Source organism: Trachemys scripta, chromosome 9 (genome assembly GCF_013100865.1).
Source record: "Trachemys scripta elegans isolate TJP31775 chromosome 9, CAS_Tse_1.0, whole genome shotgun sequence".
Classification (NCBI taxonomy): Eukaryota; Metazoa; Chordata; order Testudines; family Emydidae; genus Trachemys; species Trachemys scripta.
Window position 1 is genome coordinate 45,069,507 of NC_048306.1, and position 14,903 is coordinate 45,084,409.

The following is a 14,903-nucleotide window of genomic DNA, read 5'->3' on the forward strand; positions in this document are numbered from 1 at the left end:
CCAGTCTAGTTGTGTCTACACCAGGGGCTTGTGCCGGCAAGTTACGTCAGTCAGACCACACCTCTTCACACCTGGCTGACAGCCATGCTGGCAGAAGTCTGTAGTGTAGACAGAGCCTAAGTGATCTGCTGTTGGGCTGAGCTTCACGCTGCTCCTTATCTGTCATGAAGCCTCAACTGCTCTGATGTGAGTCCGCGTGTCTGTTTAGCTGAAGGTGCCTATGGTGCCTGACTTGAATGGAATGCAGCCACGTGGCAATAATAACAGCTTGTTTAACAAGAGCCATGCAGTGCACTGCGCCAATGCCCTTCATCCCAACATCTTCTAACACTCTGCAAACATTCGTTAATTAGGCCCCAGGACGTTAATCCTTGTGAGGTGGGTATTTATAATTATCCCATTTTACAAAGGCCAGTGGGAACCAGCGGAAGTCTCTGCAAAATCAGATCCTGTATATCTAGAGTAAACCTACAGCAATCAGGTATTACTAGCATCTCAGAGGGTCTTGGCAAGATCATGTAAACCTCTGGAGAGGAGCTCAGCTCACTGGATGCCCTGAGGTGGAATTAAATCCTGCTACTCAGTTACCTTGAATGGCAGAAAAAGAAGGGATGAAGTGATGGCTGAATAACAATACTACCTAAGAGAGTTATACAGTTCTTCTCAGCTAGAGATCTCTTTACAAAGGAGGCAGAGCCATTATCCCTATTCTACACATGGGGAAACTGAGGCACAGAGTGGGAAAGCAGATCACCTAACAGGCCAGTGGTAGGAATAGAGTGCATGCTTCCCCCATGGGCAGTTATTCCTGGCCACTAGCAGGTTCTTGCACCTTTCTCTGAAGCATCTGGTGAGAAAGAGGATATGGGACTAGATTGTCAGATCTGGTCCTGCAATGTCTGTGTTGCCTGTTAGATTAACCTATGCACAGTAATTATCTCTGTTGTCTAATTTGCATATTTAAAAGTCATTCTCATTGCACCACCATAATAAGGCTGTTGGCCACTGTGCCAGTGGCGACCAGGGCTTGGAGTTGTCTGCAGGACTGGTTTAACATAGATCCATGAGTTTCAGGACCATTGTGATCATGTCCTCTATAACTCAGCCCAGAGACCCTCAGCCAGTGACTTCCACATCCCACCCAGGACTTCTGGCTGAGCTAGAGCATCTGTGTTAGACAGGCATCCAGGCGGGATTTAAAGCACCTGCTCAGAGCTGTGCGTTTCTCTCCCCTTGCCCCGCTGCAGCAGTCGCACCAAGAACATGATGTGGTACGGAGTGCTGGGGACTAAGGAACTTCTGCAAAGGACCTACAAGAACCTGGAGCAACGAGTCCAGCTGGAGGTAATCAGAGGTGCTGGCCTGATCTGGGGGTCGTAAATCACTGGAGGGAGCATAAGAGCAAGAGCAGGTGTACTCAGCTAAGTGAACATATGCGGGCTCTGGATAGATCCCTGTTCTCTGCCGGGCATTGGGGTTTAGGTGCTGAGAGACTGTAGGAATGGGGGCCACAGATAGAGCTAGAAGCTAGGCTGCCAGGCCACAGCAATGCTCATTTCTCAGGCCCCCTGCCTTGGTGTCGGTCTCTTCTCCTGCTTTGTGTTTGCTTGTGTCATGGAAACCTCTTCCTTTGCAACACAGAGCCCAAGGAGAGGCACTGAGTCCCAGTGCAAAGTAGGTTACTGAAAGCCCAAGCAGGCATTCGTAAGAAAGCCAAGGGACTCTCCAGTTGTGTCTGTGCTGGGGGAGTGTGTGCATAGATTTCCCACCATTGCTCATCCTGGCACAGCATCACCTGGTGGTGCGAACAGGGGAGCCCTAGCGTAAACAAGGCTCCTGCATTTTATTTTAAAACCAAGTCTCCTGACCCTGCTTGGGTTGGATCGGAGCATGGGTTTGCCTTGGTAATGAGGCACAATGGGGGGATCAGCACAGGGCCTGAGTGAGTTCAGGCTGGTGATTCTCTGGGTGTTTCCTGTTTTCTCTTGGAGGGCAGGGGCTGAATGTTAAAGGGTAGTCAGTGCCTTGAAACAGCGGTGATGCTCCAATGGACAGTGACTTCTGCAAACCAGCCCTGTAACATCACGGCGGGCTGCCCAGAATCCCTGACTCCCTTGAATTCTCTTAGGCCTGGGCTGTGTTTCACAGCAAAATGCAGGAGTTTGCTGGCGTTCCTGCCTGGCCTGCTTTGCAGGCAGATCTGAGGATGTGGCTGGGCTGGCAGGTGGTGCCTGGCACACATTGAAGATCTCAGCCTGCCTTGTCTTCTCTTTCAGTGTGATGGGGTGACCATCTCCTTGCCCAGTTTGCAGGGGATTGCCGTGCTCAACATCCCCAGCTATGCTGGTGGCATCAACTTCTGGGGTGGCACAAAGGAGGATAACGTGAGTGCTGGCTGCGGGGCGCGGTTGGAGGGTTCTTTGCTAATAGTGTCAATGGTAAATCTGAAGGTGAGATGCCTCAGTGCAGCTGTAACAAGAGACCTGGTATCCATTTAGGGTCAGAGGAATTGCCAGATGGATCTGCCCTGGCTCCACTTGGTCTGGTCTCCAACCTCCCGTCAGATGGATCAGCCCAGGGCCCATCTAGCTCAGGCCCTGATTCTGACAGCAGTCTGTACCTGGGTGGTTTTGAGGAAAGGGTTGGAAGGGTGGCAGTCTGTCTCACTGGGAGGCACTGTTGTCTGGTAGCTAGAGCAGAGAGGGCTGGGGGTCAGAAGGTCTTCAATCTAGGCCTGACTCCGCTCCTGACTCCTTGTGGCCTTAGGGGTTCACATCCCCTCACTGTGCCTCGGTTTCTCTATCTGTGAAGTGGGGCTACTCCCTTTGCAAAGGGCTAGAGCAGAGTAGAGCTGTTTTCATGTGCACACTCCAAGCTCATTGTGCTGCAGTGCACAGCCCTGACCTTCAGGGGTTGTTTATGGCCAAAAGTCTGAAGTTGCAATGACCCTTTGAGGAGGCCGAGTCCTTAGGGGAGCCCCGGGCCCTGTCTGAGTGCCCCACTCCCCTTCCGCCTGTGGGTGGCTGTGTGGGTAGCTCAGGTCAGTGGCAGCTTCCCCTGGGGTTTCCTGCCAGGGCCTCTTCTGCCTCCCTCCACTCCCCACCTTCTGGTCTCAGCAACTGGACCCAGCTCCCACCCTGGCTCCACTGTCATTACCCTTCAGCTCCAACCTCTTGGGTCAGCTGGAGAGTCCCTAGAAATGGAACTTAGCCTAGATATAGACAGACAGACACAGAGATGTATAGCCACACACACACAGAGAGAGACTCCTAGGCAGACAGACATGCACTCAGTTGTATAGACACAGACACAGAGACTTATGGATGGACAAACATGCACACAGCTGTATAGACACACAGACACAGAGAGCCCCAGGCGGGCAGACAGACACGCAGCTGTATAGAGAGCCCCAGAATGTGGTGAAGAGGGGTCCGGGGTGGTGGCTGTCACGGGGCTGTGCTGTTCCCTGCAGAACTTTGGGGCGCCCTCCTTCGATGATAAGAAGCTGGAGGTGGTTGCTGTCTTTGGCAGTATCCAGATGGCCATGTCGCGAGTCATCAACCTGCAGCATCACCGCATCGCCCAGGTAAAGCAGCGCCGCTGCAGGAGATCAGCTAAACCTTGGCTGGGCCCCACCTGGCTAGGCCCCAGGTGGCTGGAGGCCCAGATGGGGCCTGTCTGCAGGGGGGACGACCCCCCCCATTGCTGCCTCCCTCCCATGAGGCCCACATAGGTTGGGGAGGGAGCACCCTGGGCGGAAAAGGCTGCAGGAGGTCAAGCAAGGGCAGGTGTGGGAGTCAGGCTCCTGACCTGTGAGGAGGGGAAGGGGGGTACCCCCTCCAGTAGGGTTGGTGGGCGGGAAGGGCCTCCTGCTGATATGGGCAGGGAAGGCTCTAAGTTTCAGTGGGGCAGCTCTTTTGTTGGGGGGGCCTGAGCAGGGCTACCCGAGGGTTTTGGGAGGGCCTGGGGAAAAATCTGCCCCTGAGGTCCCCCGTAGTGGGGTGGGGGTTGGAAGCAAGCTCTCCCCACACTGACTTCTCCATGGCGGTACCTGTCCTGCAAGGCTGGGCCCGGCTACCCACACTGGCCACGTGACCTGGTGCATGGGGTCGCAGCGCCACTCAAGTTTGGCCAAGCCACCCATCTGCAGGAGCTGTGACACCAAGTGTCAGCTGCACACTGCTGACTCAGATTCCATGGGTTTGGGGGGCTGGGAACAAACTGCCCCTTTTGTCCCATGCCCTCCGGGCGGCCCTGGGCCTGAGGGGCTTGGGACAAGTGTATTGTCCTCTGTATCTCATTGGGGCTGTCCCGTGCCCCATGAGTGTGCAGTGCCCCTGCCAGTATGGAGTGATGAGCTCTTCTCTGGGAGCATGGCACACCCACGTTGCACAGGGTGTCAGGCAGGCCAGAACTGACGCCCTGCGAGTGGAGTGTCTGGGTAGGCCGCATGCTGGCGGAGAAGCACAGAGTGGGTCTGCCTATGGTACAGCTCTGCAGCAGCTGGAGGTGGGGTTCCCAGCTCAGGCAGAGGGACACATGTCAGCTCTGCTTGAGCTGAGGCCTGACAATAGCAGTGTGGCCGTGGCAGCATGGGCAGGTGCTCAGGCTCGCTGTCTGAGCCCATACCCAGGGCTTGGGAGGGATTGGACTCCAGTGGCTAGCCTGAGCCATGCTGGCGACACGGCTAGCTCGAGTGGAGCTAATCTGTAGCCAGTGACCCAAGCTAGGAATCAGGCCTCCCAGTAGGGTCTACAATCTAGATGCACTGGTGCTCCTGGCAGAACCCAGCTACTGGGCCAGGAGACGTGGCTCTGCCAGGAGAGCAGAATGCCAGCTGGCAGGAGACATGGCTTTGCCAGCATGCCCTGGCATCACAGACAGCACTTCACTGGCATCAAGCCATGGCAGAGCTGCGATTGCTGGGAGAATTTCTTTAACTAGGGCTATGTGAAGCCCTTGGCTGGGCCGTGTGCGCTGCCTTGCTGCTTGGTGACAGCCTCCTCTCCTGTGGTTGCTTGGCAGTGTCGGATGGTGAAGATCACGATCCGGGGAGATGAGGGCGTCCCAGTGCAGGTAGATGGAGAAGCCTGGATCCAGCCTCCAGGGATCATCAAAATCCAACACAAGAACCGAGCCCAGATGCTCACGAGAGACAGGGTAAGACCTCAGGGTAGCTGCTGCTAGCATGCAGCCATTCTGCCTGGGGCTAGGACCTCGTCAGCTCTCATGAGCTAAATGGGCTGAGCCTGTCCAGTAGCTGGATGGGGAACTCAGATGTGATGCTGCTGAGTCAGTCAGGAGAGCCCTCTCATCCGAGCTAGCACTGAGCCAGTGCCCTGTGTGGTGCTAGCTGGGTGCTTTGCTGGTGGAGGTGCCATCTTTCAGACAAGGCTTGGCTGGCTGGGCTAGTTAAAGATCCCATAGCCCTTCCTCGAAAGAACTGGGTGGTTAATGAAATTCCAATGCAGGTAACTACATAGAGTTGCTGTTAAATATCTGTCCCGTTCCACCTCAGAGGTGGCTGCATTTCAGCAGTGGGAGCAGTGATTGGTGTATGCCAGTATTTGGGGTTCTTGGGGATGACATGGCAGCTGCCATTGTCCTCCCCCAGAGCTGCTGCACTGAGTTCTGAGCCAAGGGATGCCCTAGGGTGTCAATGTGGGGGGGGCAGGAGCTGTGCAGGGGTGAATGCCAGCTTCCTGGCAGTGCCTGTGGAGGCAGTGCAGGGTCAGATACCCACAACCCCCATTAGCAGCAGCATTGCCATTTCTCTCTGCAGGCCTTTGAAAGCACCCTGAAGTCATGGGAGGACAAGCAGAAGGGCGAGGGCTACCGAGCCCCGGCGCGGCCCCGCCTCAACTCCCAGCAGTCCATGGAGTACCTGACCGACGAGGAGTATGGCCAGATGCAGCAGATGGCTCAAGCTGCGGAAACCCTCATCACCAAGTGAGCTGGGGTGCCCGTGGGACAAGGCAGGGGAGCAGGCCAGTCTGGAGCTGGCTGGGGTTAGGAGGAAGCACCTACTCAGTGGTGCCCCCTGTGGGTGGTGAAGGAGCAGTGGGACGGACAGGGACTCCTTCCCAGGGATCCCCTCTCTGCATGCAGATCCTGGCCCATGGGCCAGACTTCCCGTTCCCCAGGTTAGACGCCAAGGGAAGCTGCGAATTCCCATCAGCTCCCTTCCTTTGTTTCCCTGCAGGATCCGCGAGGCAGCCACAACCCACAAAGCCATGGAACAGGAGCTGGCCCACGCCGTGAACGCCTGTTCCCTGGCCCTGAACGAGGCCCTTCCCAACAAGAGCAGCAGCGGGCCCGAGGTGAGGGGCACAGCCTGCCTGGTGTCACATCCAGGGGGAGTGAGAGGCAGGGGATGAGCACGTGGGTGCAATCCGAAGGAGAGATGGTAGCAGGGAGCGCGGTGGAGAGAGAGAGATAAGGTTGATTAAGGGGGAAGCCAAAGGTTAAATGGATATTATAGAGAGAGCCAGTAAATAAATAGAACAAGGAGCTAAGCCAGCTATAAATAGACCAGGCGAGCCAGAGACTGAGTTACAGGTGGAATATAAATGCAGGAGGCTACCTGGCTGCATGAAATGTCAGCACCCGTCCCCACATGAAATCCACTTCTCTCTGTCTCCACCTAGCCAAACATGTTGGGGCGGGGAGGGGAAAGTCCTGCTCCAAGCCCTTGGTGATGGGGTCGTGTGGGTTTTCGTTACTGAGCTCTGCGGGTCTGTGTTGATCAGAGATTCGTAGTTTATAAGGCCAGAAGGGACCATTGTGATCATCTAGTCTGACCTCCTGCATAGCACTGGTCCTAGCACTGCCATGAATTAATCCCATTTGAACTAGAGTAGATAGTTTAGAAAAATGTCAGTTGGGATTTAAAAATTGCCAGTGCTGGAGAATCCACCACGACCCTGGTAAGTCGTTTCCATGGGTTAATTCCCCTTACTGTTAGAAATTTACACCTTATTTCTTGTCTGAATGTGTCTAGCTTCAACTTCCATCCATTGGATCTTATTAGACCTATGTAAGCCTTGGCTGCTCATGGTGACAAACCTGACATTTGTTTCCAAAACCCGAAATTTTTGAAGTTTGAAATTTTTGAAAAACTGACAGTTGAATCATGTTTGCAGTGTTGTAGTAGTAGTGTTGGTCTCAGGATATTAGTGAGACAAGATGGGTGAGGTAATATCTTTTATTGGTCCAACTTCTGTTGGTGAGAGACACAAGCTTTCGAGCCACACCGAGCTCTTAGTGGGAGAGTGACTGTGATCGTCACTGCTAATGTAACCTCCCCACAGACCAGGACACACCAACACAAAGTGGCACCAGACCCCACCAGAACAACAGATGCAAAACCTGCAGCCATATCTCCACTGCTACAATGATCAACACCCCCACAACACCCCTTTCAAGATCCAGGGGTCCTACATGTGGCTATCATGTAGTGTTTCTCATCCAGTGCACGAACTGCCCCAATAACAACTGTGTGGGTGAAATCAGACAGTCATGACGCTCTCAAATGAACTCACATAGGAAAATGATAAAGGAGAAAAATACCCTATTTATTGTGAGTGAGCACAATTCTCACAAGGCTATCTGACCTATCAGGCCCCATCCTCAAAGGAAACCTGCATAACACTTTCAACAGATGAGCCTGGGATCTTAAACTCATTACTCTGCTAGACACCAAAAATCATGGACTGACCAGAGACCCTGGATTTATGGCTTATCACAACAATCTGTAACCCACTGGCCCCTTTTTTTCCGTACTATGATGACAGAGGTGTTAATGAGCCGCTTTACCTTGAATGGTCCCTTATAATATATGCTAACTACTTGTGCTAAAAACTATCTGTCCCATCATGCATTTAGCTGTGATGCTCGGAGAACCTTTCCCAGACCTGAAGAAGAGCTCTGTGGAGCTCAAAGGCTTGTCTCTCTCGCCAACAGAAGTTGGGCCAATAGAAGAGATTACCTCATCCACCCTGACAACTTAATCAGAAAGTCATTATCTGTCAGGGGCCCGAGGAAAGTTTCTGGACAGTTATGACCCTGGAAGGCACCTGCACAGTGTGTGTGTGTGTGGGGTGCTCTGGCCCTGTCTCACCACTGCCCCCTGTTGGATGTACTGAGGCCTGTTTGAGTATTTGCACCACCTCCTGTAGATATCAGCCATGCCTGGCAAGGCTCTGTACAGCACCTGGCACAGCGACCAATGTTATGTACATGCTGCCCAGTCACTGCAGTACTTGAGTGATGCAGTATGATGATAGAGGCATGCTCCAGTGCCAGAGCAGGGTCTACTTTCCCCTTCCTGGGCTAGCAGCATCTGTCCAGCAGCATCTGTGATGGTGTACGGGTTTTCACCAGGAGTTGGTGCTGGCTCTGAATGTGCTCCGACCACAGCGCATGCTACTCTCGCCCACTAAGGCCTTGGGCCCAACAATAAACTCCTTTGCCTCAGCCGCTCAATTGCCTTGCTCTGAGCAGATGTAGTTTCTTTGTCCCTGAAGATGGTATAGGTCTGAGGTCATGGAAGATGACATCGTCCCAGCCTAAATTCCCTCAAAGCTGCGCAGCTGCAGTGAGAGAAGGCTGGGGGGAGTCCTCTCTCCCTGCCACAGCTCCCAGGGCAGTCTGCACCCCAAACCCCTCATCCCCAGCCCCATCCCAGAGCCCACACCCGCAGCTTGAGCTCTCACCCCCCCCCCTTGCCCCAACCCCTTGCCCCAGCCCTGAGCCTCCTCCCACACTCTGAACCTCTCGTCCCCACCCCCATGACACATCACCTCCATATTGGTGCACATAACAGAATTCATTCTGCACATGGATGTAAAAAATTAGAGGGAACATTGGTCCCAGCCCCCCCCCCCCCCCCCCCGAAGGCTTTAAATGCTAGGCCAGAGCCCAGAGCGGATGTGAAGCGTGCAGTGGGCTCAGGAGGCAGGCTACTGTGTGGAGAACAAGCTGACATCTCTGGCTTGCCTAGGCTGATGGTCTAAGGCAAGGGGAGGTATGGAAGTACAGGCCTGAATTGATGAGAACTTGGGCCTCAGCCAAGAGGGTGTGAGGGGGCAGCAAGGTCTGCGGTTTGTTGCTGCTTCCTGGCAGTGCTCCAAGGCTTTGTCTTGCTCTGCTGAGGGCGCTAGGGTAGCGGAAAGAACCGTGACACAGTGTAACCAGACTTGCAGAACCCAGCAGCATCCCAAAGCATCTTGTCCAACCAGGAAGGGGTAGCGTACCGACTGCATTGTCCCATCAGGCCCTGGTCCCTTAGCACTGCTCGTCTCCATGTGCCTGCTTACTAACATTGCTTCTCTCTCTCCTCTTTCTTTGCACCCATCTCCTCTCAGTTTCTGAGCAGAAATGCAGCCGTGGATGTGTCAGTTAGCGTGAAAGCCCTTTACACTGAAACCAGAGCTTTTCTGGAAGGAAAATTGGTGAGTGCATGGCTGGGGGAGGAGCCAGCATCCTAGGGTGCTTAGTCTACTCTGCCCCAGTCTGCGGGGGGGGGCTGGTTTGTGAGATTCCCTTGCATGAACCCCCCTTGCATTCAACATGGAGATCAAAGCTGTAGCAAATGGCAGAACATGCTCCAAGCTTCATGCTGCAGGACAGGGAAGAGGGCTACTTCCCGTGGAAGCTCTGGCAGGGACTGGAGGATGTGGTTAGGTGCAGGGTCGGGAGGAAGCTGTGAGGGGGGCAGGGCATGGGGGGAAGGCATGGGGAAGCCCAGGAGGGATGAGAATGTAATGTGAGGTGTTTAGCTGAGGCCCTGGGGGTGACAAGACAACACAAGTTCACATTAGATCAGTAGCAGTACTTTGCCTGGTTCCTCCTTCAAACCAAGCTTTGCCCTCCTGATGTCAAAATGAAATGCCTCAGTAAACTGTGCTGAACTTCATAACATGATCATCATCACTCTCCTTGCTTCCGTGCTTTGATCAGCAGCAAAATGGATATGTTCATGGGTGGGTTGTCATCATTAGGACCCAGAGTTAACAGATTGTCAAGACAAACAGAGCTATTAGCTAATAGAGCTCTTGTTTCAGACTGTCTGCAGACTCAGGCAGACCTCACTGGATCAGTTACTCTTAGTGCATGGTTTGAAGGTTTTGTTTTGGTAATCATTGTAGAGATTTAATTTATTTTTTTAAAGCCAGCTCAGCTTTGAAGCAGTGGGCAGCAGCCCCTCCTACAAAGCACCCTCTTCCTGACATGCCATGAGCAAGCTGGTGTGACCATCAGTCATCGTAGGGTGCAAGGGCCACTGGATGTGTGAAGCAGGGAGAGGACCAGTCCCACCACCGTGTCCTAGGCCCAGTGTTAATGGCAGAGTAAAGGAGGACATCATGCCGATGTCAGCCAGCATCGCTGACACTCTAATGTGAGCTGCCAGTTGGGTGGTCTATGGGGAGTGGCGTGGAGCTCCTGGGTGACATAAATGCTGTGCCACTCTCCACGCCCGGAGCTGACTGGATGAGGCAGTTATTTCCCAAACAGGTGGATAGGCCCACTGTTCCTTCCTGTTTCTCTTGGAACCAGGCTGTATTGCATGCTGCCTGTTCCCCTGCATGCCAACTCTGTGTGCCATGCTGCTCCCAGATGCCCTGCACCGCACAGGAACCCAGACGGATATGGCATCAGAGGTATAGCCAGAGCTGTTTCCTTCAGCTCTCCCTGCCTGGGCGGGGAGTGTGTGAAGAGGGGAGAATGGCTCAACAGGACAGTAAAATTCTTCCCCTCCCCCCCCCCCCCCCCCCCCCCGAAGCTCCACCGGGAGTGCAGCTCCTTCCCCTGCTCCATTTCCATACAAACTAACCAGAAGATGGAACTTCCAACCATGCACTCCCTCCTCTCCCAGCTCTGTTTAAAGTGGCGATTAGCTCACTGCGCCAGTGATCAAAACTTGTCTTTGGTGTCCCCAGTTCTTGGCACAGGCGGGGGGTTCGGTTATCCCTGAGCTAAGCATCCTTTCCAGTGCATTCCAGGCTGTTGCAGAAGGGCACTTCTCTGTGCCTTTGAAGACAGCTACCAACAGGCCTCTCCCATGCCACCTGGCACCGTGACACTGCACCCCTAACGCTGGCCCCGAGGCAGTTAGTTAGCCCCATGGCAGTCTGTTCAGTTCATTGTCAGATCCTGATACTCGACTGAGAACTGAATTCTGCGTGAATGCCCAGGGTTCCAGGACACGGCTGGAAAGACCCCAGCTGTGCCCTGGACCATGAATTTGGAACAGCCAAAGCAGAGATGGGTCCTGAAAGATCTATGTCAGGTTTTATGCCAGACTCATTCTGTGAATAGGATGCTCATTCCCAGTCTGCTTTCATAAAGCTGAGTGGGGAATGGCATCAGGGTTTGGACCTGGGAAGTTCAGCTCCACAAGCACAGACTTGAGCCTCTGGAGCTAAGAGAGTCACTCTACTAGCTGGTAGCAGTAGCAGGCTGGCTTTCTCTGTGAGCTCAAGCCACTAGAAGGGAACATGACATCCATTGTTCTAGGGTGGATCATGCTCGTTCTTTACTTTAGCACTGAGTCTTAGTAGAATATTTCAGAGATACATTCAGGTCATGTTTTTAATAACCCCCCTGCCCTTTATGAACTCTGAGCCTGATGAGAATGGAGACAATTTAACACCCAGTTTTGCTCTGCTTTTTTGCATCTCTGATCTTAGCAGGTTAGTCGGTCAGTGTCATTTGGGATTAGTCAATGTCACTGTGGGGCTCTCAGGTACCCAATTGTAACTGCAGGAGTAGCCAATCAAAATACTGCTGTCATTGGAAATTTTGTTTCTAAAGAGAACACTCCCAGGGAGCTTAGGTTCTGTAAAGGTGAAGTTCTGGCCTCGCTGACGTCAGAGGAAGTTCTGACATTGACTTCAGCAGAGCCAGAAGTTTGCCGCAGGTTTTACAAAACCTAAATGCAGGGCCTTGACCCTGTGCCTTAGCCCAGGTGCCCTCCTTTCCCAGCAACAGGGGCTGCTTGAGAGATGGGGGAATGACGGGAATAGACAGCCAAGCAATCAGTAACTTGCAGAGACTGGTATCAATCTCAGCAGTGAAACCCAAAGAGGAATGGGCAGACTTCCTCCCCGGGGTTCGTCCTTGTGGTTAGCTGAACTCCAGTCCCAAGTGGATGGAGCCGTAAGGCAGGTCAGTGCATTGTCCCTGCCCGTCCTCTCCAGCAATACCCATGGCGCGCGTTCGCACGATGAGCTCTGCACGGGGCTCTCATGGCTCTCTCCCCCAATCCCTGCAGCAGCTGGACTCCCCACAGCAAGAGGAGGGGCTGCAGAGAGCCCTGAACACCGTCAGCCAGGAGCTCCAGAGGCTGCCCGACATCCACTGGCTGGCGCCCATCATCAACTCTGCCGAGGAGGTGGGTGCATGGGGCCGCTCGGGGGCAGTTTGGTTGGGTCGTTCCTCCTCCTCCCCATACTGGCAGGAGCCTGCCTGGTGCCATTGCAGCCAGTGAGGGAGAGTCAGCGAGGCAGCCTAGCCTAGTGACCAGAGCAGGGGAGCTGGGTTCTCTTTGGGTGACCCTGGGCAAGTACCCTGTTAACAAGCCTGCTGCTGTACCCTTTGCAGCCCAGCCCCTCCCATCCCACTGAGCTGGCTTTGCATTAGACTGGACCATCCTCTCCCCCATCCCTTCATATACATCCATCCTGAGCCCTGTGCTTCTGCAGGGGGCTTAGCACCCACAGCCATGAGAATCAATAAATCATTGCAAATAAAATGGGACTTGGGCCTCCAGACTCTTGCATGAGTCTCCCAAGAATTGCAAGATCTGTGTCTGCCTCCTCCTTCTCCCCTCCCTTTCCCTCCCCCTCCCCCTCCCTCCTCTGCTGTCCTCACTCTGGCCCTAACCCTGCAGTCAGATCTGCCCCAGCAGACTTTGCGTGGATCCTACTAGAGTCCTGAGCCTTCTCATGGGCCTGATTGCAGGATCAGGGCCTTAGATTATGATCTCTTCATGGCAGGGGCCCTGGTCTGAATAAGATTCCCCCCCCCCGTACAGTGCACCTGGAGTCTCAGCTGTGCATGTGTCAGTATTGCTGTGACGAGGGGGCCTGAGCCTGCTCGGAGGGGGCAGGGGTTATTGGGGAATCCAGAATACTTGAAGCACTCTGTGTCTCTGGGAGGCCCAGAGCGGAGAATCGGGGCTGGCGGGGAGGAGCGGTGCACATCCTGTGAGCAGGTGATGAACCAGCACTGGATTTCTCGATCCGGTCATGCAGCTAAACGTACAAGTGACTCCCATTGACTTCAGTGGCACTTGCTCATGTGCAGCAGCTGCCTTTATCAGGCCTGTTCTGCTCTCTTCTGGTAACTCTCCTGGTGCTCTTCCTGTGGCTGTGGTCTTGGGGGCACAGGCTGTCCAAGAGGACGGTTTATCATTCAAGGGAGCAGTGGTAAGCCAGTTTACATGGCACTTCTCAGCTGCAGAGCCCCCGGCACTTTATAGAGCTGGGGGTGGGGTATCACTAGCTTTGTCTGACAGATGGGGAAACTGGGGCTGGGGGATTGCCCAGGAGAGCACAAAGGTGGGTCTGACATGCTCCATGGCTGGCAGCAATGCGGGGCCACATAATGTAGCCAGGGCTCAGACATTTTACCTTTCTGTCTTTTAACCCAAGGGTTCTCAAACTTCATTGCACTGCGACTCCAGTGACCCCAAGAGTGGGGACCAAAGCCTGAGCCTGCCCGAGCCCTGCAGCCCCAGGTTGTGGTGGGGGGGTAAAGCTGAAGCCTGAGCCTCGCCACCCTGGGCAGGGGGCCAAAGCTGAAGCCCACGGGCGTCAGCCCTGCTGCCCAGGGCTGAAGCCAAAGCTGGAGCCTGAGCTCCGGCACCTAGGGCTGAAGCCCTTGGGCTTCGGCCCCAGGTGATGGGGCTTGTGCTTCAACCCCGGACCCCAGCAAGTCTAACACCAGCTCTGCTGACCTCCATTAAAACAGGGTCACGACCCACTTTGGGGTCCTGACCCACAGTTTGAGAACCGCTGTTCTAACCCCATTCAGTGGTAAAAATATCTGTGTCCTGACTAGACTACGCCCTCCACAGATGCTAGGACTGGTGGATCTGGGCTGGTGTGAATCGCATCAGCCAGTGCTGGGGATGCCAGGGCAAAGCTGGGATAGAAACGAGGTGCGGTTAAGCACTGGCCCGTGCTGATGGCAGGGAGGGGTGGGCATCTGACCAGGGCGCGGAGTGGCACAGATGAAATGCATGGCTTGTGAACCTAACCCGTTATCCTCTCTGCCGGCCTCGGGCACCAGGAGAGCTCCGAGAGCAGCAGCAAGGGCAGCCTGAAGCTACGGATCAACATTCCCAAACCCAAGAAGGACAAGGATAAGTTTCAAAAGCTGAAATCCAACAGCATGGTCCCAGGTAAACCTCCCCAGAGCAGTGGGCTAGACTGGCAGAGCAGCCTTCGCCTCCCAAGTACTAGAGAGCGTCCTGGACCTGCTGTGCTACCAATCTGGCACGCACCGCAGCCAGAGTAAATCCATACCATTGTGTTGTGCCGCTGGAGGGCTCTTAGACAAGGTGAGCAGGGCAGGCTGCAAACCCGTCTAGAGCAGCACCTCAGGACTGCTAGCCCGCCTGCCCATCTGCCCTCCAGGCTGGCTCTGATTGCAGCCAGGCACTGAATCGTGCCGAGGATGGAGTGACTGGCACAGGGCAGGAGGGGGCACAGCTTGCTGGGCCGTCAGCTCAAAGCTCCTCTCTCAGAGGAGGAGAGAGTTATAAAAATGGGGTTTAGAAAGAAATGGGCCTCCTGGGAAGATTTTCCAAAGTGTCTAGGGATTTAGGAGCATGTCCCATTGACTTGCAGTGAGACTTGTGGTCCAAACCCTCTCAGATGTGTTTGACTCCTCCCGCA

At 54.3% G+C, this 14,903-nt stretch overlaps 1 protein-coding gene across 3 annotated transcripts in view; it reads left to right on the forward strand.

The window, feature by feature from the left end:
- LOC117883008 (diacylglycerol kinase delta-like) overlaps positions 1 to 14,903 on the forward strand; it is a 170,933-nt gene that overhangs the window by 142,610 nt on the left and 13,420 nt on the right. For 2 of the 3 annotated variants that reach the window (XM_034781921.1, XM_034781923.1), the window contains exons 20-28: positions 1,248 to 1,344; positions 2,277 to 2,384; positions 3,473 to 3,586; positions 5,026 to 5,160; positions 5,783 to 5,949; positions 6,203 to 6,320; positions 9,366 to 9,452; positions 12,275 to 12,394; positions 14,296 to 14,407. In XM_034781921.1, the coding sequence (XP_034637812.1) occupies positions 1,248 to 1,344; positions 2,277 to 2,384; positions 3,473 to 3,586; positions 5,026 to 5,160; positions 5,783 to 5,949; positions 6,203 to 6,320; positions 9,366 to 9,452; positions 12,275 to 12,394; positions 14,296 to 14,407 (1,058 nt within the window). The remainder of the gene's footprint in view (positions 1 to 1,247; positions 1,345 to 2,276; positions 2,385 to 3,472; positions 3,587 to 5,025; positions 5,161 to 5,782; positions 5,950 to 6,202; positions 6,321 to 9,365; positions 9,453 to 12,274; positions 12,395 to 14,295; positions 14,408 to 14,903) is intronic. The other variant, XM_034781922.1, reaches the window with a different exon arrangement.